Source organism: Xiphias gladius, chromosome 10 (genome assembly GCF_016859285.1).
Source record: "Xiphias gladius isolate SHS-SW01 ecotype Sanya breed wild chromosome 10, ASM1685928v1, whole genome shotgun sequence".
Classification (NCBI taxonomy): domain Eukaryota; kingdom Metazoa; phylum Chordata; class Actinopteri; order Istiophoriformes; family Xiphiidae; genus Xiphias; species Xiphias gladius.
In genome coordinates, this window is record NC_053409.1 from 9,090,114 (window position 1) to 9,114,495 (window position 24,382).

At 42.1% G+C, this 24,382-nt stretch overlaps 3 protein-coding genes across 5 annotated transcripts; all 3 read right to left on the bottom strand.

The window, feature by feature from the left end:
- Window positions 1-850: 850 nt before the first annotated feature.
- On the bottom strand, window positions 851-11,156 carry srrm1 (serine/arginine repetitive matrix 1). The gene is made up of 17 exons (XM_040137323.1): window positions 11,041-11,156; window positions 10,020-10,109; window positions 9,719-9,841; window positions 7,208-7,378; window positions 6,786-6,880; window positions 6,453-6,677; window positions 6,040-6,225; window positions 5,794-5,913; window positions 5,357-5,565; window positions 4,997-5,077; window positions 4,142-4,228; window positions 3,800-3,935; window positions 3,593-3,679; window positions 3,022-3,504; window positions 2,702-2,888; window positions 1,863-2,036; window positions 851-1,683 (listed from the first exon to the last, which is right to left on the bottom strand). Exons 1-17 carry the CDS (start codon window positions 11,059-11,061, stop codon window positions 1,573-1,575), a joined length of 2,586 nt encoding a protein of 861 aa, XP_039993257.1. The 5' UTR covers window positions 11,062-11,156; the 3' UTR covers window positions 851-1,572.
- Window positions 11,157-11,687: 531 nt separating this feature from the next.
- Window positions 11,688-15,737, bottom strand: tdh2 (L-threonine dehydrogenase 2). The gene is given in 9 exon segments (XM_040137921.1): window positions 11,688-12,566; window positions 13,067-13,178; window positions 13,180-13,337; window positions 13,435-13,525; window positions 13,637-13,809; window positions 13,902-14,051; window positions 14,194-14,264; window positions 14,348-14,390; window positions 15,002-15,737. Coding segments are annotated over 9 exon segments (1,134 nt in total). The 5' UTR covers window positions 15,192-15,737; the 3' UTR covers window positions 11,688-12,420.
- A 229-nt stretch (window positions 15,738-15,966) lies between these two features.
- zgc:154055 (uncharacterized protein LOC556036 homolog) lies at window positions 15,967-23,417 on the bottom strand. 3 transcript variants are annotated; one of them, XM_040137919.1, is made up of 11 exons: window positions 23,027-23,417; window positions 22,544-22,600; window positions 22,011-22,119; window positions 21,671-21,796; window positions 19,776-19,949; window positions 19,477-19,694; window positions 19,115-19,276; window positions 18,668-18,809; window positions 16,693-16,913; window positions 16,411-16,562; window positions 15,967-16,217 (listed from the first exon to the last, which is right to left on the bottom strand). In XM_040137919.1, exons 1-11 carry the CDS (start codon window positions 23,209-23,211, stop codon window positions 16,114-16,116), a joined length of 1,650 nt encoding a protein of 549 aa, XP_039993853.1. In that variant the 5' UTR covers window positions 23,212-23,417; the 3' UTR covers window positions 15,967-16,113. The 3 variants fall into 3 exon arrangements, 2 of the variants coding, with proteins under 2 accessions (XP_039993853.1, XP_039993854.1); XM_040137920.1 differs by lacking the exon at window positions 22,544-22,600 and having other exon boundaries at window positions 15,968-16,217; XR_005708277.1 differs by lacking the exon at window positions 15,967-16,217 and having other exon boundaries at window positions 16,446-16,562; window positions 18,668-18,847.
- Between the last annotated feature and the right edge of the window lie 965 nt (window positions 23,418-24,382).

A 24,382-nucleotide genomic window follows, 5' to 3' on the forward strand; every position in this document is an offset into this window, starting at 1 on the left:
GGAATATTTAAAGCTGTGATGTCATCCGCGGCGCAAACATACAAAAATGTGGGAGGGTTTGAGGAGGGGGAGTCTACTCACTGGGAGGAGGAGGAGGAGGAGGATGCCATGATGCTTCAAGTGCTCCTTGGCAGTCCTGGGACAGATACTGCCATTTATCATAAAATAAAGACCCATGTAAGTAAATCCCCTGTCGCTATTAAACGGTTTTTTTAGAAATAAAGGGGAAAACCCCGCAGTTTTTTCATTAGCATGGTCACTATTCCATCATTTCATTTAGACTAAATTGTCCTTTTTTTAAAAATACATCTCATCAGTAATTATTTGAGTAGCTTTAATTTGTCCCCTTGTACCTTGTTTGTCCGTTTACTTACATACTGCACTTTGGCTTTCCAAAGTATTTTTTAGTATTTGTTATTAAATAATAAAATTCAATTTTGGATAATTAGTTAGGGGTTAACTTTCACTTGCCTGACAAAGTGTTGGTAACTGGACTTTTCATAACTATGTAGTGCTAGCGAGTGACAAAAGAAACCAGTCCTTTTGTTGATTTAGTTATAGAACCTAAATATGCTGCAGCCTGTTGAGTCATTGGAGGTTTTGACCTTGCAGGGACGTAAGATTGGGGCACTCATGCCTCATTTGAAGAGCACGCAGGTATCATACACCCAACTCCCGAAGATGCAGGGTGTACTGCGTGTATTAGAACCAAAACCCAGCAAAGACCAATTCTGCCTTTTTATGTTTTTATCTGCATTCATCTGAATGTATAATCTGTTATTTGATAGATGCCCAACGAAACAGAAATGAGCCAATCTTCTAGCACTTTATATTAAGGAAAATACACATATCCTATAAAAAGGTTTTAATTCTGAAAGGATGAACAGATGACAAGAGCCAGGGTTACTAAATACAAATCATATAGAAGTCCCACAGAGATTAGCTTGGTGCAAGAGTGTCAACATAAAATTGCATATCAATTCATTTGGAAAATTAAAGCATACTCTGTATCATATCAGACTGTGTCTTAAAACAAGATAATTTCAAAGTCAGAAAAAACAGGTTAAAGAATGCCAAACACCTCTATTAGGTTACAATGTGGGACAAGACATTCTGATAAAGCCTCTAACAGTGCACACAGCTGTGCCACTGGTTCCACTAATAAAAAGGCAGAAGTAACAGTATGTTACTGTATGTTGGTTTATCTCTACACTCCATAAGGTCAGTGGTTCATGCACATCAGAGACAATCACTGCACATGCAATAATTTCTCAATGGAATCTAGTGTAGGCTGTGGAAAATATCTGAAACCTGCCCAACTCAAAACTCTTAGCTTAAACCGTTTCCCTGCTCAACAATTTAAAACGATCGACAACACAAGCTTTACAGTTTAGATAATACATTAACTGACAAATCAAGCTCTTAATGCAACACTCTTCAGAATGTACCAAACCAGTAAAAAGAAAACAAAAGACTCAAGAATTAACAATTTGTACATTCTAAAGCTGAACCAAGTTGATGACAAACATCAAGAGTGACTGGAAAATTCAAAAGTGAGAAAGCCCCTTGTTTTCAGGACATCTGTGATGGAGACATCTGGGCCTTCCTCATGGAGCGCAGAGCCTTCTCTCTTAGGTGCTTCTCTAGGTCGTCCAAGCTGTCCTCTACTTCACTGTCTGATTCCTAAAAGAACAGCATGAAATATATCACTCAACTTGTCATTAAACTTAGCCACTTGGACACAAATAAGAATGTTGGTGCATGGCAAATTAAATAATATCCACTACTTTGATGTTTTTTCACATTTATTGAACAGGAATCTAAAGGCTTTGGTTGCTAAAAATTACACAAACGCACTTTACCTTTCTTGAATCTCCATCCTCCTCCACACCCTGGTTTTCTTGTCCATCTCCACTTCCAGTAGCACCACTCTTCTCCTTCTTATGCTTCTTGTGCTTCTTATGTTTCTTCTCTTTCTTATGTTTCTTTTCCTTCTTTTTCTTCTTTTTCTTACCACTGCCTTCAACATCAGAGTTCTGCAATAAAAAACACTTTTATGAGTGCCACTAAAAACCATAAACAACATGACGACGATATTTGAAGCATTACTGTGCCAAGGACGGATTATACCACAGCTTACTTAAAGACATTTTTCCCAGGGAATTATCAACAATTTAGAGTTGGTTTTGTGGCTCAAGATGCATTTCAGGACTCTCTGTATTCAAGGTTATTAAATATATTTAAGTCATGGGATGATGTATATTTAATCGTCAGAGGAGAGCTCAAAACACTGTAGATTTCTAACTTAATGCACAAAGCACTGAGGTGATATTGTATTACATTATCTTGGCTACCATGATCATGCCATGAAATTTTTGTGCTGCGTGACTATTTACATAAATGCATGCCAGCAGCATACTTTCATTGCAACCTCATCCCGGTATCCTATTAGAATACTGGACAAAATGAAATTTAGAGGCATGTTATAACCTGATCATAATTTTGTTGCTCATTAAAACCATTCAGACGACTTATGTGAGGAAACATGGCAAATTTTTAAATCACAGTTTCCTGGAATTTGTGGAAATTACACGTGTGAAGACTGAAAACAAATACCCATAATATTCAAGACTCAAGTTATAAACGTGTATGTTTGAATACTATTGTAGACAACCATAGGTTTGTAACATAAAATACAAACCTTGCTTGGGGACTGACTGATGGAACCACTGCTGGCCTTTTTGGCTGGTGGTGGGGACCCACTGGCAGAGCGAGGCGGTGAGGGGGAGGCAGATGCAGGGGCTGGGCGTTTCTGAGCTGCTGGTTGAGGGGATACAGATCTTGATCTGGAAGATGCTCTCCTCATAGGCTGGGGGCTCAGAGAGGGTCTGTGGAGAAGATACAGGTGACATCAGGAGGATGTAACAGAGTAACAGTGTATAAACAAAACAGGTTCCAGTGTAAAAAAAGAATAAAACTATATAATTCTGACTGTCAGATAAATGCTCGCTCCTTGTTTACCTCTGGTTGCTGCGTGGCTCTGGGGTACGGGACACTCTTCGGATGGGTTTGCCACTGTGTGACGGGGACTGTTGTCTCCGCTGGTTAGATGGAGATGTGCTGGAGGTTTCAAAACGTCCCTGGGAACTTGGGGGACTCCTAAGAGTGCGACTGCGGTTTACAGGGGATGGGGACAGGCGGCTGGCTGCTCCAGCTGGGGATCGTGTGTCCCTGCTTTGCCAGCCAGAAGGCAACATGGGGCTCCTCCTGTGCCTGGGTGGTGGTGAGGAGGATGGAGGTGTGCGTCTCCTTGGAGCAGGAGAACTTCTGCGCCTGGGGGACCTGGAAGGACGTCGCTTGGCCCCTGGAGAAGAGCGTTTTGCGGGAGAGCTAGACATTTTCCTTTTCTGAGGAGGCAAAGGTGAGGGGCTGTAGCGACGCTGGATCGGGGGAGAATACCGTCTGGGGGATGGAGATCGTCGACGGAGAGGTGGGGAAGGAGACCTGTGAAGCACAAAATGTAATTATCAATCAACCTTTCCAAATTGTCATTTTTTAATATGAAAATGATAGCTCTAGAACATTCTTATACCTGCGTCTAGGAGGAGAGGGAGATCTGCGACGTCGTGGGGGAGAAGTGGAGCGACGTCTGCGTCCGGGGGATGGAGAACGTCTTTTCCTGGAGGGGTACACACACAAAAAATAATGCATAAGAACAACATATGCAGAACATAGTCCACTTGGATTTAAGAGCTTAAATCATTCAGATAATGTGCAAATACTGTGCTCAGTGCCTGACCTGGGAGAGGCATCCCTGTGTCGCCTCCGTGGGGAAGGCGTACGGCTTCGTCTCCTCCTGACTTCACCATTTCTGGCACCTGGCCCTGCTGTTGGCCTCTTTGGCCCCTCATCTTCTGAGGAAGAAGACCCTGTGTCTGAAATCACAGAGACAGTGGGCATTAGCAACTGTTTTATTGAAGCCTTAACTGTATGCTGTGAGGAAAAAACACCAAGGTTGGGGTTAGGACACAGCTTCAAAAGTCCATGAAACGATGAGTGCAAGATGACATGGACAGAGACTTGGTTAGAGAGAGGGGTTGGGTATGGGAGAGGAAAGAACGGGGATAAAAACGCTTTTAACCTGAAGACGACTGTCGATTCTGCCTGCGATACTGACGTCGCTGCTGCACCGAATCTGCTGTTGCCCCTTTCTCATTTTTATCCTCCTCTGAAATGTAGAGCATTGAGAGTCCCATCAGTGTTAGCAAAACCAGGGAAACAGACTGCCATGGAAAAGTTAAAAATAATACAAAACAGATTTATTGGTTTATTTAATTATTTGGTTTGAGTTGTCATTAGGCTTAAACATGGCATAGAGCAATATGACCTTATGTTTATACTACTATTTTCCCTTGTGTTGGAATAAAATGTTTTTGTTCACTCTGTAGTGTTAATTAACTGGGATCAATACATAATTATCGCACAGAATTATCAGGGCAAGTCAACAAATGGGAGCACTGTAATTAGGTTATTGGCCATAGATTTACTTGGCTTTCTACTTTACTCAACTATCTACATTTGACACTGTCTAAAATGATTCTTAACAAAAAAATCTAGTGATATCCAAAGGCAGTATATTCATTTTTGAGGTTGAAATGGGATTCAAGCCTATGGAAATGTCAATGTTTTTTATAGTACAGGTAGACCAAGCTTAATGATCTTAGCTTGTAGTACATTTTCAGAAATAATCATTTCCATCTCGTTGGCACAATGACTAAAACTTCGCATTTTGTAATGGGAAGATAAGTTGTAATAACCCCTAAACAGGTCAACATTGTATCATGCCCCTACTTCTTGACAAAAAAAAGGGACAAAAGGTGTCAATTTCTGCCAAGTAGAAGTGGCCAGGAACTCCATACGACTTGTCATCTCAGTTTGTGAGCCGTGAGGTGAAAGGCCATTATGGTTCTTTAACTAGACATAATTTATCGCTTACCTGAGTCAGACACTTCAGAATGTCTGGGCTTGGCATTATCAGACGTAGAATCCCCTCTTCCTCCTGATTTTCGCTTTAAACCTGAAAAACAAGGCAACAAGAATTTCAGATACATTTAGTATATAACAACACTCCCATACTTTATTATAGCGTATGAAGTAATGGCTTAGTTCTTACCTATTCACATTTTAATTGCACATCATATCCTCATTTACAAAGAGTAACAGAAGTTTTCACACAATGAAATCTATTTTTTAAAAACCAGAGGTAGCCAAGGAGCTAAAATGGTCATGCGGCTGCCAGTATGAGACAAAGATGTGATAAATATAGAGAGCAATGAAAGAATTATAAAGATCATACCAGATGATCTGGGTGGGGAAGCTGAGCCCCGGCCTCTTCTAGCCCTGGGAGACGGTGACCGCCTGTCCTTCCCTGCGGGACTAATGGAGTTGTCTGGATGATGGGCCTGTTTTCGAGGTGGTGTGCTAGATATTCTTTTCATTGCTTTTTTAGGGGAGCAAGAGCCTGAGGAGCTGCTGCCAGAGGATGAAGCAGAGCGAGAGCGCCTCCTGTAGGAAACCAATATAACAACACCTTGAAGAAGGAAAACTAAGGTCCAAAGTCTTCTGATGGCCAGGATATGGTCTACACAATAACATCCTGCAGTAATATGCACTATATGCCAATCAAATACTAAAATAACTAAAGAGGAAAAGATTAAAATGGAACTTAGGCTATAACTCTTAAGGACGGTCCCTCTAAACACTAGGACACCCTGTACAGGATCTTGACCTGACCTGCGGAGCGGGGAGCGCCTGTGTCTGTGCCTGGAGCTCGTGGGACCACGTCGAGGGGGACTCCTTCGACGAGGAGACATTCTCCTCCTGGGACTCTGCCTTCTACGAGGGGAGTAAGATCTGATTGGGTAGAGAGGAAGAATTTATAGTTTTAGAACTTTGAAGTCCTTGATTTTACACAAAAAATAATTCAGATGTAAGATCGAAACATAATTTTAAGTTAATACCATAAATGTCAGAAATTACCTAGAACGGGAGCGTCGCCTGCGAGAACGGGAATGAGAACGGGAGCGGTGGTGAGGCCTTTCCCTCCTGTTGTCCTTCTCCCTCTCTCGAGACCTGGGTCGTTCCTCCTTCTTATGAGTTTTCTCTGGGGAGGGTTCTTTGACTTCCATCACGGAGTCTGCTTTCACTACCTCCACAACTGTGTCACTATAGACCAGAGAGGTAAGTTTGACTTCTAAATGTTTCCTGTCAGGATATCATTGTGAACTAAAAAAAACTCTATACTCTATCTAGTACACAACAAACTATACTACCTAGAAATTTGATTCAAAAATACTAAAACTAAACTAGTACTGACATTAAGAAACAAACAACTTCTAACTTTGGATCCAAGACTAATTTAGAATTTGAAGCAAAGGAAGTATTCCACAAACCAGGTGGAAGAAGCTTCTTGGACCACTGGTTCTAGCATGGCTCTTCCTGATGTATCTGGCTCTGCAAGCTGCTCCAAAGGTTTCGTGGGCAGCTGCATCAGGGGTGGAGGGGGTGAACTGCCACCAACTGGGCTGGGTTTGCGCCTTGGGGAGCGCGACGGGCTTCGTTTCCTTTCACGCTTCACTGGCGACCTTCGCCGTGGTGATGGCGACCTTGTCTTCCGCCTGGACATAGTTGAAGCAAACCGAGAATAATTTTCCATTTTCTGCAATAAATAAACAAATCCAACTTCTGTCCACTAATCTCAATATTAAAAACATTTTTTTTCTTACCTCCTTGGGCTTTTTGATTGAGCCCTCTCTCTGGTGTCCTTGTCCTTCTTATCCTCATCCACCTTCTTAAGAGAAGCTAGCTTCTCCTGTTCAATCTACCGCAAATGGAACAATCAGGTTTCAAACACATCATCACTTTCAGCAACAATATATCTTCTATCCTACAATGTTCACATACCGTCACCTGTGGTGTCAATTACTATGTTCAATTTTATTGTCTCTATAGTTTCTAGGAAATATTACTTACCCCATGATTATAGCATTTTACAAAAATTACACACTCTTTCTGCCTATCACTTGTCAGACTTGCAGTATTTACACCGTCTTTATCTGCCTGCGTTACTAGACCCTCGGACACACAGTCAGCGGCCACAGATCCATGACCTTCCTACAGCTTACAAAGACATTCTACCAAAGTTCACCTGTCTCTGTTTGATTTCTTCTTTCTTCTGTTCCAGAAAAGCAGAGGGGATGCCAGCAATGTTCTCCTGGGCACTCAACAACAGGGGCCACAGGTCCTTCATGAACTCCCGCGCATTCTTCCCATTCAGGAAGCCTGTCAGGTTGATCTGCATCATCTTGCTATCCGGGTGCTGCAACAAACACACGAAGGGGGGAGAGAAAAGACCATATGGCCATTGAAATGATGGGAGGAAAAAATCAGGGGGATGTAGGATCCCACAAATGGGGCTTCCTACTTTCTACTCTTCACTAAACTATACCTTTGACTATGTAGTTAACCATACTCAAAACATGTTAGATACTGACTAGAATATTTAACATCCCTGGGTCCAATACTGAACTCAATAACCTACCAAAATAAAAGTTTGATTGATTTAAATCGTACTCACAAACTCATCAAACTGAGAATGCGAGCTAGCTGAGGGGAGACATATCTAGTGATACAAAAACTGCATGCAATACTGCTGTTATGACCCTTTCTGATTTTTATATCCCAGATGCATAATCTATCATAAAAAAAGTACCATATCACAAAAAAATACTTTTCAATATTTGATTTCCTCAGTGCAATCCCCATTACTTTACATTTCTGTGGCCCTACCCACCCACTGTTTTCCAGTCTCCCCACAGTCTACACTTCAGGAGTTAAACAAATAGCCACAATACAGAGTGCATTAAAACCCAACACAGCAAGTACAGTTCCGGTGTCTTCAGTGAGTCCCGTGGGATCAGTGGGCACGGAGCTCCCTTGGCTTGCTTCCGCCTCCCTACTGCTTGAGACTCAACCACCTTGAGCTTAATGTTATATCATTTATCTAAATTGCAAGAGACGAACAAGCAATAATGAGTACACAGTTACACAAAGAAGGAGTTTTATTTCAACAACTGATAGAATAATTGTGAGATACCGTAATCGCAATTCTATTACCCATTCTTACCATTATTCAAAAGTACCCTTTAAACTTAGCTTCAACAGCCCGCCCCACACCCCAAAAGCCATGGCAAGCAAAAAGTAAAAAACTTTTTAATCATATTTTTATGTGAAATGCTGATGTCACGTGTACCACTATTTAATAAAGACATGTCTCTTTTAGCATCTCAAGACAATGAAAGTCATTAACAAGGGTTCTACACATAAATTTCAATGCTTGCATTGAAGTATACTATAGGATGGAAGCTTAGTAATAATCTCATTGAGGATACTGTGTGTAAATTAGCTAGTTTGTTTCCCCTCCATTATCCTCTTTTCCTACTTCCAAAAGTAAGTTTGTGCAATGGAAAATACCCCTTACCTAGATATCCCAAATGGTATAACATATCAGTGGGGCAGTATGATTTAAAAAAAAAAAAAAAAATTAATTAAATAAAAATAAAATAAAATTGCCTATAGCCTATCGGATGAGGAACATGCAGTTTAGTCTTCAAAATCAAATAACATCAGTGGGGTTCAGCGTTACAGCTCTACTGGCAAGAAGGATTTTGTTGAGGTCAAAACATGACCACTACAGAACTTCCAGTTTTTAAAGAGTAACTTAATACCAAGCTGAAAAGTATTGTTCCTTATGGTTGAATATCTAAAGTTTGTCACACATCTGACCACATGCAACTGAGTTGCTGGGTGCAGTCAGAGGTTTCAACAGACTTGTTACAGAGTAACTCAAAATCAGCTGAAAATCTTGTTTTTGCTGACCTCAAGTGGTTGAAGTTCTCAACTTGCTACAGCGATGCAGAGACACCCTTCATGACAACCTCATATCACTGTTGGGGGTGGGGTTACAAGACACTTCTGACCACACCCAATAGAAGTTCCAAAGACTTGAAACGTTCAATTAAACAAGGCATTTCAGCTTGGTGATAAAATACTCTTAAAATTACTGTTTCAAGAATGTAAAGAAGGCCACTTGTTACTCTTAACAATAGGCTGTGGCACATTGTTAAACCCTCCCTTTTTTCAGCATATAATTCCTGTTACATTTTAAGGGATCTGGGCAGTTTAATGATGCACTGCAAATACCTACGGAGAATATGATTATGGCATTGTTCAGGTGTGTCTTTCACTGACATGATATAGGTGATCCCTGCATATAACTCACCTCAAACCACACACTGCATCATGAAGGGAGAGTTGGGCTCAGTGACTTTGGGCTCAGGAGAGAGCTAATTAGGTGTTGGTGCTATACTTCTGATGCAAGGTATAACATCCATATTGGTTCAGGCCTTTTAAATCATAAATCACATCATCATTAGAAGACTGCTAAATAAAGGCACTTTGTCACATAACAGCAAAACATGGTTATGTCATCATATATCAGTTTTATACCAATTGTTACTTTACCCATTCCATTTCAATTTGACTAGGATGTGCAATTATTTGATTATATCCCTTCTTACTGACTAAGCAATGCCCTCAAATTTATGACAGTTTTGAAAAAAAAAAAAAAAACCAAAACAAACACAATTATAGATGTTACCTTTTCTTCAAGCTGGTTAAATATGAACTCTATGACGACGTCATCCTCGAACCCCAGAATCTCTGTCACTCGTTGAGTAATCCAAGGTTTGATGACTTCCAGGTTCACTTTGGTCATGTCCACCTAAGGGTGACAACAAGCAACCAAATGCTCCCTGTTAGTAAAGACGATCAATGACTAATTTACCTAAATCTAAATAAAACTGACCATTCATTTCATTTTTCAAAGCAACAATTTGATGGGAACAGATACGAGTACCAACACAGTGACAAAAATATTGCAAATGTGGGTGATCTTATACCTTCTTGTCCAGACATTCTGCAAATTTCAGCTGCTTCAGCAGTTTCTTGTGCTTGTTGCTGAAACGGTTATCTTGCTCCGCACTTGTGCCCTAAGGAACAATCAACAAACAAATCTTAGCTTGTTTAACGTACGCTGACTATCACATCTACATGCATCTCAATGTATGATTCAAACATTTTTGACCAGTTTAACGCTACTGCACTTTAATATAATACTTCCTTTGAAACCAAAACACATCGTTAGCAACTTAGCAAACACTGCCCTACTTGTTCTAAGACATGTCCTTATATTAAGAGTTTAAATATTAGCAAACGTTAGTTCATGCGACCACAGTACCTTGTTAAATTTAAACCGTCAAACTGAGTCAGATGTGACACTGATACCCGTAAGCTAACGTTAGTTTAGCTAGCAATTAGTCTGCTTAATCTTTATAGGAACACTGGCAGGCTAATATTAGCCACAATCTAGCGAATATTTTCACCGAAAACAGCGCTAACGTGGACAGTATATCAAAATTCACATTAGCGTCCATATTTAATACATCTTTAGGTCTACTCATGCTCGCTAGCGTGAGCGAAGCAGTGGTCGTGACTAGCCCACAGAGACAGAAACGATGCACGGCCCGGGCGCCATCTTTAGCCATAGCTAGCAAATTAGCAGTAGATCGCTAGCTACCTAGATCGGCTCGTCTATTTCCTGCGAACAAGTCTATCTGCACATTAATGTGGAGAGACTATGATGTATACGCAATATAACGTTACAAAAGTTTATAGGGTACCGACGTGATTTTTTTTTAATGATATGTAGCCTAATTCTGGAGTTGCCCAGTCGAAATACGATTAATGGCGAAACCCAAGACTGTTATCAGTTGATAGACGAAGCCCCGACCGTAACGTTTCTGACTGTATGGCCCTCCACCTAAATTTATATAGCACGTTAATGTTCTAAATAAACAAAGTAGCTTCGTGCAACTTAGCAGCAAAACACTAACAAGTCAGAAATAAGTTTAAAGATCTTACGCGGAAGAATCCCGCGTCCATTATCGGAGAAAATGGATAATAACAGGAGCCGATGAGAAAGACGTGTGCGGCGAGCCGGATGGAGGGTGCGCCTCTGCCGGAAGCAACAGGCACGACATCTGTTGTAATGACAGTGGAGAGGAGGAGGATACATCCTCACCTGTTTGTGGATAAAATTAAACAGTTTTGCGTTAAAAATCTACTTTAGTTGAAGTACAAAAGTGTCAACAGCAACATATCAAAAGTGAAATCCTTCATCATGCAAAATGGATCCTGACTTGTATAGAATCACATATCTTATGTCATAGGCTTATAATTATTGATGCATTACTGTGTGAGCAGCATTTTAATGTAGTTGGTCAAGGTGGGGCCAATTTTAACTCTTTCATAAACTGCTGCGTGGTGGAATCTATAACAACGCATCATATTTTAGATGTTGTAGGATTTGAAAAGTAAGTAGTATTTATAGTAGTGAAATAAATGTGGTGGTGTAAAAAGTATAATTCTCTTAAATCCCTAAAATGGAAATACTCTACTGTTATTGTACATTCTACATGTAGAATACATGAAGTTGAGCAATATACAATAATCACTGCTGTTTGAGTAAACAACATTTTTATTATTCAATAGTACACTACATATTTATACATTGTTTTCCAAAGTAATCTACAGTAAATAAGGCTTCTTCTTTCACTGTTACTCATTCATAACAAAAATCACACTGCTGGCAAAAAAGTAAAATAAAGGCTTCCTGTTAGATGCCACAGCAAGGGTAGTGGGGTTGTATACAGTATGTGATTTTCACTTGCTAGGCTGTTTTGCAAAAGTCTGCCTTGTAAAAGAGCCAGCACACAGTCCAGAGTTAACTGAGCCAGCCATTCCAGATGATCCTGGAATCAAAGGGTTAAAAGTGCAACTGGTCCAAAGGGTTAAATTGCAACTGGTCCATGTTGTATTAGACACTATAACAGTCGATTGTGTCCACGCTTGCAATGAACATGACATTTGGAAGTCTCTAAAGCTGAAGTAATTTTCTGTTCCATCTGAGGCAACATACCCAAGTAAAGTAATGCTTATACTATGATAACAAGTAAAAACAACAAAGACGAAGAGACGGTTTGACATTATATTATTCCCTGAAAAAGACTGAAATGTGTGTGCTTGGGTGCATGTGTATGACGTCTCACTCTCCACTGTATGTTGTGAGGCTCTGACTGAGAATTCCCACTTTTCAAACAGCCCCTGGCTCATTACTGTCATGTTCCAGAGTAACACAGGATAGTGGTCGACAATTTCTGAAAAGTGAAGTGAAAGATGAAAATGCAGGCTGAAGAAACGTCAAGGGTAGGGCATTGGTCAGTCTATGTGGAGAAGGTTTTGCTAGCGGACTGACAAACCCTCATTGGTCCTCTTGTTTCGAATAGAGCGCAACATGTCAGACACAAGCTCTTCAAGCCCGAAGGCTGGTGACCAACCCCAATCTCTCCTGGCATTGGTGTCATCAAACCTCACTGGCCAGCTGTCTGCTGCAAAGTCACAAAGATGACCACATTACCCGATCCCACAATCCAATCCCACCAAAAATTTCAAAATAAAACAAAATAAAAACTCATTGCCTTTAGGTCCATCCAAGACAAGGCCACGAGACCTAAAATTATACAGATTTACCTTTCTCTTAAAATGTCACAGATTCTAACAAGTTAACAGTGAGCAAGTGAGCAAATAACAAGTAATGTTGCAGTTTTTGTCATGAAAGTTAAACCTTTTGACTTTTTATCACAATCCCCAACAAGCCATTTTACTTTTTCAATGCCAGAACACAATTCAAATTTAATCAACATTGGACCTATGGTTTATTAGCCTCAATCAATATAATCTGTACATATCGCTGAATTTGTGTCATGTCACTCGGACCCCCGTTTTGCCAAGCACTATAAATTTTTAACTGACTTAAAACATTGCAAAAATGTATCATCCCATGCAGGTTTTGTATCAAAGTATATGTACCACACATGTTAAGCCGTACCAATGGTCTGGCGGACAGAATCAGGATTGTAGGTGACCTTGAGGTGAGGCAGATGCTTGCGGATTTCTTGGACGACCTCCTCTGGAGTGAAGCTCATGGCAGCGATGTTGTAGGGTACGCAGGGACAGCTGGCACTCCGGGGCCTGCATGAACTCAGCTGTGGCACGTTGGCAGTCAGAGATATGCATCATGGGAAGACGGGTGTCAGGTCGCAAGTAGCACTCGTGGTGACCTGTGCTGAGAGCATCGTGGAAGATTTGAACTGCATAGTCTGTGAAGACAGAGGTCTGGAGTGCTTAGTCCATAACATCCAGTTTATTGCACTGAATACACTGTGTGGCATATGCAGACGTTAAGTTAGGCAATACCTGTTGTTCCTCCTCCAGGAGGTGTGTTGACCGATATCACACCTGGGTAACGTAGGCAGCGGAAGTCTAGGCCATATTTATGATGGAGATACTGAAGAAAGAGAAGCCGGTTGACATGATAATGGGGTATGGAAACTGACATATACAATTATGTCATCATGGGTGTCTCTGCACGCGTGTGTGGATTTTAAGGTAATTTTACCTCCCCCATCAGTTCTCCGTGCACTTTGGACACGCCCTAGATGGTTTGGGGTCTTTGGACACAGAGATCAGGGGCCGGGTCACGTGGAGAAGAGGGCCCAAATGCTCCAATGGTGCTGGGGACAAAGAGGCGCAGGCAGTTCTCCAGGGCCAAGTCCAGAACATTATGAAGGCCTAGATGCACGGCAGAGCATCCAAAGTGGGGTTTAAACACAGTAATCCCTGAAAAGGTGGTACATGTAAACAATGCGTGCTGTCAAGCAGACCTGTGATGTTAATCTTGCGTGCCAAAGCCACATTAGCCTCTCCAACAGCACTGAGCAGAGCGCTGTAGTGGACCAGCCAGGTGATACGATTATTTACAATAAGTTCTCTGAGGTGTTTGTAGTCCAAAACATCAGCGTATACAAATGGACCTGATGGGAAATGAGATGGAGTTGGGGAGATCATTTAAAAGCAACTGTTGTACATTCTTTGAGGTGTGAATTTAGAAAAATAAGAATTGTGTAAGAAAAACAGAACACAAAAGTCAGAAAACTTGAATTAGATTTTGCATACCACTGCTGAAGACAAGAGGTGGAGGCTTCTTGATGTCTGACAGGATTACATTCTCTGTTCCATACTGTTTTCTAGACATTAATATCGATATGATGAGATTCAAATTTCAAATTTTCACAAGCTTTGATGTCTCAGGAATTTCTAAATATCTCACCTCAGTATTTGTGCAAGCCCCACACCTAACTGCCCAAGGCCACCTATATACAGAGACAAATGTAATATTTTACCTGTGCAAAAAAAAAAAAAAACTGTGTGGAGTTATGTATGCAAATGAAATCAACGTTTTTGGTGCACCATGCTTCAGCTTGTTCCAAAGCTTTATCCTGTGACAAAAAAGTGACAGCAAGCTTTTATTCTCCCCACAGCCACTCATTGGCTCTTTTACATCACTGGCACTGTCTGCATGGACTCTATTGTGATGAGTCAAAATGGGGTCCTGCTGCTTGTGCACAGTGAGGACAACTTAAAAAGAGAAAAACCACAGCACAACCAAAACCATTAGGCTCATGCCATTGATGCCACAATGATATGAATCTTTCCTTCGAGTACTACTTCATCTCAGATTATTTGAAATTTAGGATCTGCTGGGAAGTGTTTTGTGCCACTCTCGGCTCCCTTAAAAGATGCCCTGGAGCAAGGCCTTCTGCCCCTATTGTGACTGCTCTGTGGCCAATAGTACAAAACCGTGGCTGCCCAGTGAAAGTGGTGGAAAACAATGGCAGCTTCCCAGGTTCAGTGTTTGGGTAGCTGTGGAAAGGCAGACAGAAGCAGCTATTGTGCACAAATGACAGACGGATATTTGTCTCACCTGTGATGAGGACACAAAGGTTTTCCTGAGGCGGGGGGCTGCAGGTCTCCCGGCTACTCCACCTGCTCATCTGTCTGGGCAAAGAACTGAAGCCGCAACCGGGAAAACGCCACGCACTGCTGAGGCATCCTCGGCAAAACAGGCCCAGCACAGCCGCAGTGGGCACACAGACCCACACACCCAGTTGCATGTCCAGTAGCAGTTCTTTAGAAAAGTTCAACTGAACTTAATCAGATCGTAGTGATTACACTGAACTTTGACATCTTGGTGATGATTATTGGGGCATATACAAGATGTGTCAAAATATCATTACAGATACAGATTTAACTTATATTGATTGGGAAAAAAAATAGGTTACCTGTGCGCTGGCAAAATCTTTAACCCCAGACAGATGAATCTGATGATCCAAGACAAGCAGATGCAATTTAGTAAATCCAAAACTATTCCTCTAAACTAAATTCCAGAATAAGAGCTGATAAGACCATTTTTGCGGCATTTGAGTGTTAAGCTGAAAAGATTACCATCCGATTGGCCACCATTTCAGGTTACCCAGTAACCACTGGATAAATAAGCAGGTGTAGAAAGTCATGCTGGGCTATGTGGTTCTTGTCCACTTCGTATAATCACCAGGGCTTGTGGCTCTTGACTGAAGTGGACTACAGTCTCCAGCTTGCAAAGCTTGGTGTGTGAAAACATGCTGACTTGCTGTTCACAGGGATTTGTATTGTGAAGACGGTTTAGCTGAGCTTAACAGGACCGGGAGGTATGTCTGTCATACAGCCTTCTCCGATTGGTAATATTTATCAGTGAATATATTTTCAGAAAATAATGCTCCCATTGAAATTATGCAAAACATAGGCTATATTTAGAGAAAATATAACACTCCTTGAGCAGTTTTATAGAAGGCTAAAAAGCATCAAATGACACCAACAATTGAGTTTTTTTCTAAAACAGTTTTTATGAAAATATTCTACATTAAAACACAGCGGGTTGTTAAGAATTCTGAAAACATTTCCACAGTCAAAGGCATAGCACATTGTAACATTCCTCCTCCAAACATGTTCAACATGTTCAGACTGACCATCTTCACATAGTCATAATTATTGGAAGGGTTATGTGACGAGTGCCAGCTTCCCCCACTCGATGACCATGTTTCTTATTTCCTCCTGAGCCTCCTCCAGGTGACGAGCCTGAGGGGTCCACCTCAAAAAAAAGCCTGAGAATCGGACATGGACTTGAGTCAGCACCAAGACTCCTCGAAGTTAGAAACACATAAGCATAAAACACTAATGAAGGCACAGTCATTAGATAAGAGGCTGCAATAGTGAATGAATGTTACTAATGATAGTAACCAACAGGTCAAAAAGCATAAGATCAGGTTTGAAATATAACTGTCAATCAAAGCTCACCTCTCCAGAGCTGCAGGGACTGAGGGTGGACTGAGGGCCAGATTGCAAGTTCAGTGCGCTCATACAGGGGGTTGGAGTAATACTCTCTCTCCTTGGGCCTCAGCAGGGCCTGGAACAAACAGTGAGTCTTCTCCTTCACTCCTAGAGAACACCTGAGGTAAGGAGAAAGGCAGCAGAATGAGGTGGCATGATGCATGTGAAGATAAAGGTTACTATAGCACAGAAAATGTTGTGTCAGCCATTAATTCCCAATGCCCGGTCAGGCTGAGAAGTACCACTGACCTCTCCTGATCGCTGTTACAAAGGAAGGTGCCGTAGTCAGAGGCGTAGGCCTCAGTCGCCAGCCTCAGGAGCAGTGCCTCAGAGAAGCCCAGTGCCAGAGGGAACTGACGCCACAGCTGCCACACACAGTCCAGCAGCAGCAGGAAGAGCGGAGACTCCTGCTGGAGGCGTGCGTGGGAGTAGGCTGAGTGGGCACATCGCTGCTGGAATGGGTGTCCTGCCTGAGAGAGGAAATGCACACAGTACATACACAAACATACAAACACACTTAGTTCTGTTGTTAGCTTAGGCCTGAGAAGGCAGTGCAAACAGTAAGCCTCTGTGTATCTCGAACTAAAAACTAAAAATCTGTTCTAGAAGATAAGATGCCAGTCAGAATGGTAGTATTGGACAAACAAGTTCACTTAATCAGAGCGATTTCACACTTTTTTGTAATACTGACTGACAAAACCTGTCTATTTGAGGATTATAACTAACAGAAGGATGATATCAGACGGGCTCTATCATTTACCAACCGACATTGCAGTGTAACTTCCTTAGACAGAACAGTGAAAATGAGTCCTATTTCTTGACTCATTTTGGGGAATACCGCATAGAGGTAGATTTGTTAGAGAAGAACAGCACTGTCATATGTTTTTTGGGTGAGTTAACAACACATTGGAAACACCACAGGCCACAGGCAAAGGGTTAAGAGAAGTAGGTTTCATTAAATCCATGACTGCAACATGCCCAAAACTGAATATGATTTTTTTTTTTTTCCTGAAAACATTTCCTGTTAGGGGCAGACTGTGGAGCAATATCCTTTTCTCACAACCTGTTCTCACTTTGAGTGTCCCTATTGAGTTAAAACTGTCACATAGCTGTCACATGATTTTTTTTTTGTTCTACACCTGAAAAACATCCAGAGGCGGCCCTGAGTAGTGTCTGCAGGTTCTCCGTTCAGTCAAATATTCAGTTCAGATATGGAAGGCTGTATTTAGTCCGTGAGGCAAAGCCCAGGGCAAAATCGTCCAGCAAACACTCGCTGTAGTACTTGCCGCTGCTTGTTAAGCTGACTGCTTTGAGCATATTGTAAATACCTAAGTGAAGGAGACTCAGTTTGGCCATATCAACATTTTTATCAGCTCAGATCTTCTCTCATCTGGAATATGTCGGTTGGACTGTCAGACGATAATCACCAGAGGGTTTAGCCAGAAAATCAACCTGAACAATAAAAGTGAGGGGGACAATAGTAGGATTTTGGAAAGTGAGGGGGACGTGCTCCCTCAAACCCAGTTGAAATGACACCATTGCACTAAACTACTCTTTGAGCTTTACTCAATATGATAATCTAAACGATACACTGCATATATAAGATAACTGTAAAGAAAGATTTCATGCTAAACACTGTATTGCAAATGGCTGGAAGAGCACTGAGGCACCTACAGCTGGACACTGGTATAAGTCTTTGAACCAGCTCAGCCATGGACAAACTACCTTATGCCACAAAGGAGAAAACACTGCGTTTTCTTAAAATCTGGGGACAATTTTATTAATGATCTTGAAAGTCACCTATCAAGATATTTTCTGAGTACTTGGAAATGAGAATGTTGTAATGTATAAATAATAATGCAACATTCTTCAGTATAGCAGTTACGTAAGAATTGCAGTTCTCTTGTTTGTGCACCATCATACGTGTAACAGTTGTGTTAATTCTGAAAAACCCAATAAATATATTTCTCAACAAAAAGTAAAGAGAGATTCATACATTTGAAAGAATGAGGATGAAAATACAGAGCTTTAGAGTCCTTCCTCGTGTTACGGGTAGTGTAATATCCTCTTGTTTCAATGCATATCTCTGTGACTATTTGTAACTTTTGTTTTTCTTAATCATTTCTTATATATCACAGTTTGTCCAACATTCATTCCAACAGGTCTTTCCAAAAAGGACATTTTAGCATCTTCCCAATCTTCTCGTACACATACATACACACACCTGTACCCATTCCCTCTCCAGCAGAGCCAGGAAGCCCTCCACTGTGCGGCAGCATGGGTCCATGATGACCTGAGCCAGAGTGCTGATGAGCAAAGTGGAATCTGTCCCTTCAGAACCATGAACCAGAACTGAATGACCGTCCCTGGACCAAACCAACAGAAACACCACAGTCTTGTAACTCTATATGTATAAGAAAAGGCACACATGCATTTATTTCAAAGCAAAACAGCTACAGAAAACTCTCTCTTAGTGCTGCTTTCAGGTTTTAAATGCTTTAGTGGTGTCTTTACTGGTATATTTCTGTCTTTTAACATCGTATCAATTATTAATTATTAGTATAAATTTTTTTAAAAATTCTCACGGAAAGACGTATTTGCATACAGCTCCGCATACAGTTGGCAGTTATACTAACACCACCACAGACATACCAGAGGTGTAAGATCCTACCTCTCCACACACTCTGCCAGCAGGCCAGCAGTTGACAGAGCGGTTTGGACGTGAGACAGCCACTTTGAATTCTCAAGCTTACTGAGCCAACGGTCCATGTTATGAGACTCTTCACCACAGGCCTCCACCAGCTTAATTAGACTCTCCTGTAGTGCTTTAGCCCTGTTTAAACAGATGATGGGGTGAAAGAGGTGTATTTTGATGGAACCGATCAGTATTATAAAATGGTGAAAAGCATCCACTCCCACTACCTGTTTCTCATACATACACACACACACACACACACACACACACACACACACACACACACACACACACACACACACACACACACACACACACACACACACACACACACACACCTTTCCATCTGTCTGTGCAGCCTCTTCCAGCAGTTGTAGCAAGATTTGGACTCGAACCCACCACCTGTTATCCGGGCCTGCTGAGCCTGCTGACTGGAGCGGGTGTCAATGATGTAACCTTTGTCTGAGCCATCAATCACAGCCTGGAGGAGGAGCTCATCTTCCCTGCAGCGCTTCCTATTGGCTCCTGTCAGTGGCTGACTGCTGCGCATGATTACCTGAAAAGTTTCAGGTGAGTTAGAGTTGCCTAGTCGTGTGTGTAAGTTGGAGGCTAGAGGAGAAGGACACAAACATCTCACCATGCCATTCTTCCTGTGGTAGTAGCAGAGCACGGGGAAGCGTCCTCCCTGTCTGAATTTGGCCACTTTTACCAGCATGTCATCATTTATTTCCTTAGGGACAATGACAGCTGGAGGGTAGGTGGGACACACTGAGTATCCTCTATTCACGCTGCTCAATCTCCACCTATCATGCTGCAGAGAGAAAAGGTGATGAACGCTAGTCACAGCGACAAATAACGGATGAATAATTGAAAACAGAGGTTAATGTCCCAAATTTAAAAAATGATATTAATGTCATAGGAAACAGCTCCATCTTCCTCTGCACATGCTAACTGTTAACTTCTACACTCTTTAAAACCAGGAGGGCAAGTAAATAAATTTTGTGTTTCACTCTTGGATTTTGATTTTGTCACTTCATATAGATGTAAAAGAGTCTAAACCTGACATCAAAACAAAATTTTTATCCCAAAATGACAAAACTTCAACGTGGGATGCTATTCTTTAATGTCTGAATTCTCTCCTGTCTGAAGACACACTGCTCCTCCCTCTCTGTCTTAATATATGAAGTGGGAGCCAGAAGATGGTTAGCTTAGCTTAGCTCAGCTAAGACTGGAAACATGAGGAAAACAGGCAGCCTAGCTCTATGAAATTGTTTAACTGGCACAAAAACCGGAGTGTAAAGACAACAAGCAGTGGTGCTGGCCAAGAAAATAGTATGGCATATAAACCAAAACGTGGTTATCCAGCTCGATTTTGGTACAGCCTAAACAAACAAGATATGACGTGCTAATCCTCATTCTCCTGTCTGAACGTTAAATAAAAAGCTATAGCTGGCAGCCGGTTAGCTTAGCTTAATAATGGAAGCGGGGGGGAAACAGCTAGCCTGGCTCTGTCCAAAGGTAACAAAGTACACCTACCAGCACCTCTGAAGCTCACTAATTAACATGTTATATCTTGTTTGTGTAACTGTAAGTATAAAAACAACAAGCTGCGCTTTTACTTGGGGTTTGACGGGGTGCAGTGACTTTCTGCAGACTCTGGCAACCTCACAGTGATGATGGTTAGTCCCTCACATAAGCCTTACGAAACCACAATGTGTTGTTCGTACACTTCATTTTGAACACAGAAAAAACAAGTAACAACACGTTAACTTTTGAACTTCAGTGATATTTTTCACCTTCAGTCAGAGCCAGGCTAGCTGTGTCCCCCCCAGTTCTGCAGTCTTTATGCTAAGCTAAGATAACCACATTCTGGCTGTAGCTTCATATTTAATGGACTGACCTGAGAGCGGTATTGATCTTCTGACCTACTTCTTGGCAAGAGAACGAATCAGTGTATTTCCCAAAATGTCAAACTATTCATTTAAAACTCCTCCTGACAGATCTCAACTCCATAGTACACTTTCTTTAAGAACAATCAACTGTTACAGTTAACAATTTGCAGTTGCCAGCCACACAGAATAGCTCAACTCCTGCGGAAGTGGCACGAAGGACGAAGACATGCGGCTCCAATCAGCGACTTCTGGGTGAAGGACAGTCGCCAGGCCAGCCTGATGAAAAGTGCAGATATCGCACATGTCCTGGGAACATTGTGCCTATAAAACACATGCAACAATGCTGCCCTCGGGGCCCACCCCTCACCATAGCAACATGCTATTCCCAGAGGAAGACGTCTGTCTGTTAAGCATGAATTCCAGCTGTGTGCAGCACATTCTGGGACTGAAACAAATGAAAGCTAAGCAAGAGGGATATCCTGAATCTTGACTCCTACATGCAGGTTTCCCTAGCACTTTCCTGCCATCATTGTTGGGAGAGGCAGCCTGTGAGACTTGTATGTGTTTTACGCGGGTGAGATTACGTTTCTAAACAGCAGCGACACGTTTATAAGCATACAGAGTTTTATATGCCGCTTACAAGCTCCTTCATTTGACTGTAGTGCTTTTCAGGGAATGAGAGACCCCACTGGTCCTGCAGGCTGAGATCAGAAGGTCTGTAAAAGAAAGGATACAGCTCCGACACACAGTCCAGACAGGACAGGGTCTAAAGAAATAGAAGGAGAGATTGTTATGAAACACTGAATACTATTGTTGTCAGATGTAAAGAAGAGATTAGGGCAAAGAGGAAATACTAAGAGATTATGTATTCAAAGAAAGAATTAACATCTCATCATAAGGCAGAAAAATAAATAAGGATTTCTTTATCCTTTTGTACTATGTTTCAGGGCTCAGTAGGATTATCTAATTATTCATTATACCTCGATAGAGTGTGCAATGTTGAGACACTGCTCCATGCCTGGGATGTCAAGCTGGAGCACACGCAGATCTTTACACTTGATGGTAATCGTCCCTGAGGATCCAGATATCCTACACACACACCACTATGAATAAACAATGGAAAACAAAAGCTACCTATGTCCACCCCCCCCCCAACACCCCGTGCTTTGACTCTTAGCAGTGCGGAAAGTTTGACTTGCAGCAGAAAAGGAAGGCAAACCCAGTGAGCTGGGCTGTGTGCGGGACGGGGGGGGGTTATCTTACTGACAAATGGGCGTGCAACCCCTAATCTCTGTTGCTGACCAAAAAATGTATCAAGTGGTTCCATCAAAGCGCGAGCTTTTTACGAGGCCGGAGAGCAACAGACTGTTAATAGCAAGCAACCCACAACATGAGCGCGCGGAGGGGTGACAAGAGAGTTGCCGTAATCTCGTTAGCAAATTTCCTTCTTCAGTTGCTGTGGGCAGTGAGAGCAGCACAGAGCAGACACACTGCAACACAAATGTTGTCCAACCTTTCGCTGCGGCCTGCATTAGAGAAGAGGCTGGAGTAGCCCGAAAGGTTTTCCACGCTGGTTAAAAAGATTTGGGGAATAATGTCATTAGACACGAGAGAGACACTGGATCATTCACTGGCACAGTAGAGGCAACTTGGTTCTGGTTAGTTGTTGCTGATTAGTGGGATCATTTGTTTGACCATGCACAGGTTTGTCAACGCCTTCAGAATGAATCCGGGCTAAAAAGATCCACAAATCCCTCATTAAGTGATGTAATTAGACACATGAAAACCAACATTAAGGCTGTTAATGGAATTCTGCTGAATCAAATCTCGGTTGTTCTTTTTTTTTTTTTAATTTCGTTTCCTTTGTTTCCAATTTGGAACCAAATGCCCGTCTTTTATTGGCTGACATCCTAATTTTATAATCTAATACGCCACTAAACTACTTGACAAGATGTACATTGCTGCGGTGAGGGAGCGCTCACTTTCCGGTCCTCACCTCTTCTCAACGGCATCGATGTTCCTGAGGAGCAGCAAAACCTGCCGGGGGCCGCCCTCCTCCCTGTCCGAGAAGAGCAGGTGGTGGCCGGTGATGCACAGGGTGCCCCTGCTCGGCGGGTGCAGCGGCTGCCGGAGCACGACGTCCTCCACATTGGCGGTCTTGATGTGCTCAGAGAACTCCATCGGCTCCGCGGTCGACGCCGAAAACCTGCCGCTGCTCAACCTTTCACCGCATGAGTGGCTCCTCACTTCAAATCACTTCCTCGCCTCTCTTGTGAGAAAACGAAAGCAGCGAGCCTCCTCCTCTGTGCGCACCGCGGGGCCGGGGAGCACCGCGGTCGCGCTCTGTTTGTTTAACGATACGGAGGCCACAAATAGATCCATTTTTTTCTGAACATACTCAGCCCCTAATGTAGCGACGCTTTTTTTTCTTTCTTTTTTTTCTCTCTTTTTTTTTTTTTTTTTTTCAAACACAGGTGGCTCAGAACGAGCCTAATCTGGAAATGGAAAGTATGCTGCGCGAGTTGAGCAAAAACGGAAGCGCAGGTTTCCTGAGAGTCTGTAAGACTGAGATGTGTCACATATTGCTGGTGTAAAAAAAAAAAAAAAAAAAGAAAAAAAAAGTTTTGTACATCGCGGGGGGGGGGGCAGAGATGCGCTTGCTACATGATAAACGACAACTAGAGGGCAGCATTCGCACACGTAGAGAGCTGGTCCAGGTCCCGGCCCGTCTGACAGACTCCGCTGGCCCTGAGCAACAGTGGGAGAAGTACAGAGTCTTTTGCTCTACAAGTACGGTTCCTGCATTCAGTAGCTCGTGTAGGTATTGAAAGTGAAAGTACTTTTACTTGTGCAGAATGCCTAAGGTTCCTTAACACACACACACAAACACACACATCGATATCGATTTAGATATATTGAGAGAGAGAAAGAGAGGGAAATGTATTTTTTATGCCACAACACACTACATGTATTTGACAACTGTATTTGCTTGACTGCAGATTTTAACACGCAAAACACATGACAGGCGAATTAAAATCGTACTCGTTGTTATAGATTCATCTACCTTGGAGGGTAAAGTAGCTCAAAACAGCTCCTCGTCGACCGGCTACATCGAAACGCCTCTTACGCGTGAATGCATCAGTAATACTGAGGTAATAGTGGACAGGGGACAGGCAATAATACAGCACCCTCGATGGCAATTTTCCTGCATTGGGTGTCTTTACTTTTGATTCTTTAAGGAAGGTTTTATACTCATAACACTTTTGTATTTTTATTTATTTTGAATGCAGGACTTGTGCTTATACTTTTACTTTTTTTTCTTTCTTTCTTTCTTTTTTACTTTTACTTTTAC

Excerpts from the sequence above, each read along its gene's own strand:
- srrm1 (XM_040137323.1), bottom strand. The coding sequence starts at position 11,061 with ATGGACGCGGGATTCTTCCGC. Across the intron at positions 5,566-5,793 it reads AGGCGCTCCCCGCTCCGCAG|GAGGCGCTCTCGCTCTGCTT; the intron begins GTCAGGTCAAGA and ends GGTTTCCTACAG. Across the intron at positions 3,680-3,799 it reads CACAGGGATGCCTCTCCCAG|GAAAAGACGTTCTCCATCCC; the intron begins GTCAGGCACTGA and ends GTACCCCTCCAG.
- zgc:154055 (XM_040137919.1), bottom strand. The coding sequence starts at position 23,211 with ATGGAGTTCTCTGAGCACATCAAGACCGCCAATGTGGAGGACGTCGTG. Across the intron at positions 21,797-22,010 it reads ACATTGCACACTCTATCGAG|ACCCTGTCCTGTCTGGACTG; the intron begins GTATAATGAATA and ends CTATTTCTTTAG. Across the intron at positions 19,950-21,670 it reads ACAGTCAAATGAAGGAGCTT|CATGATAGGTGGAGATTGAG; the intron begins GTAAGCGGCATA and ends TTCTCTCTGCAG.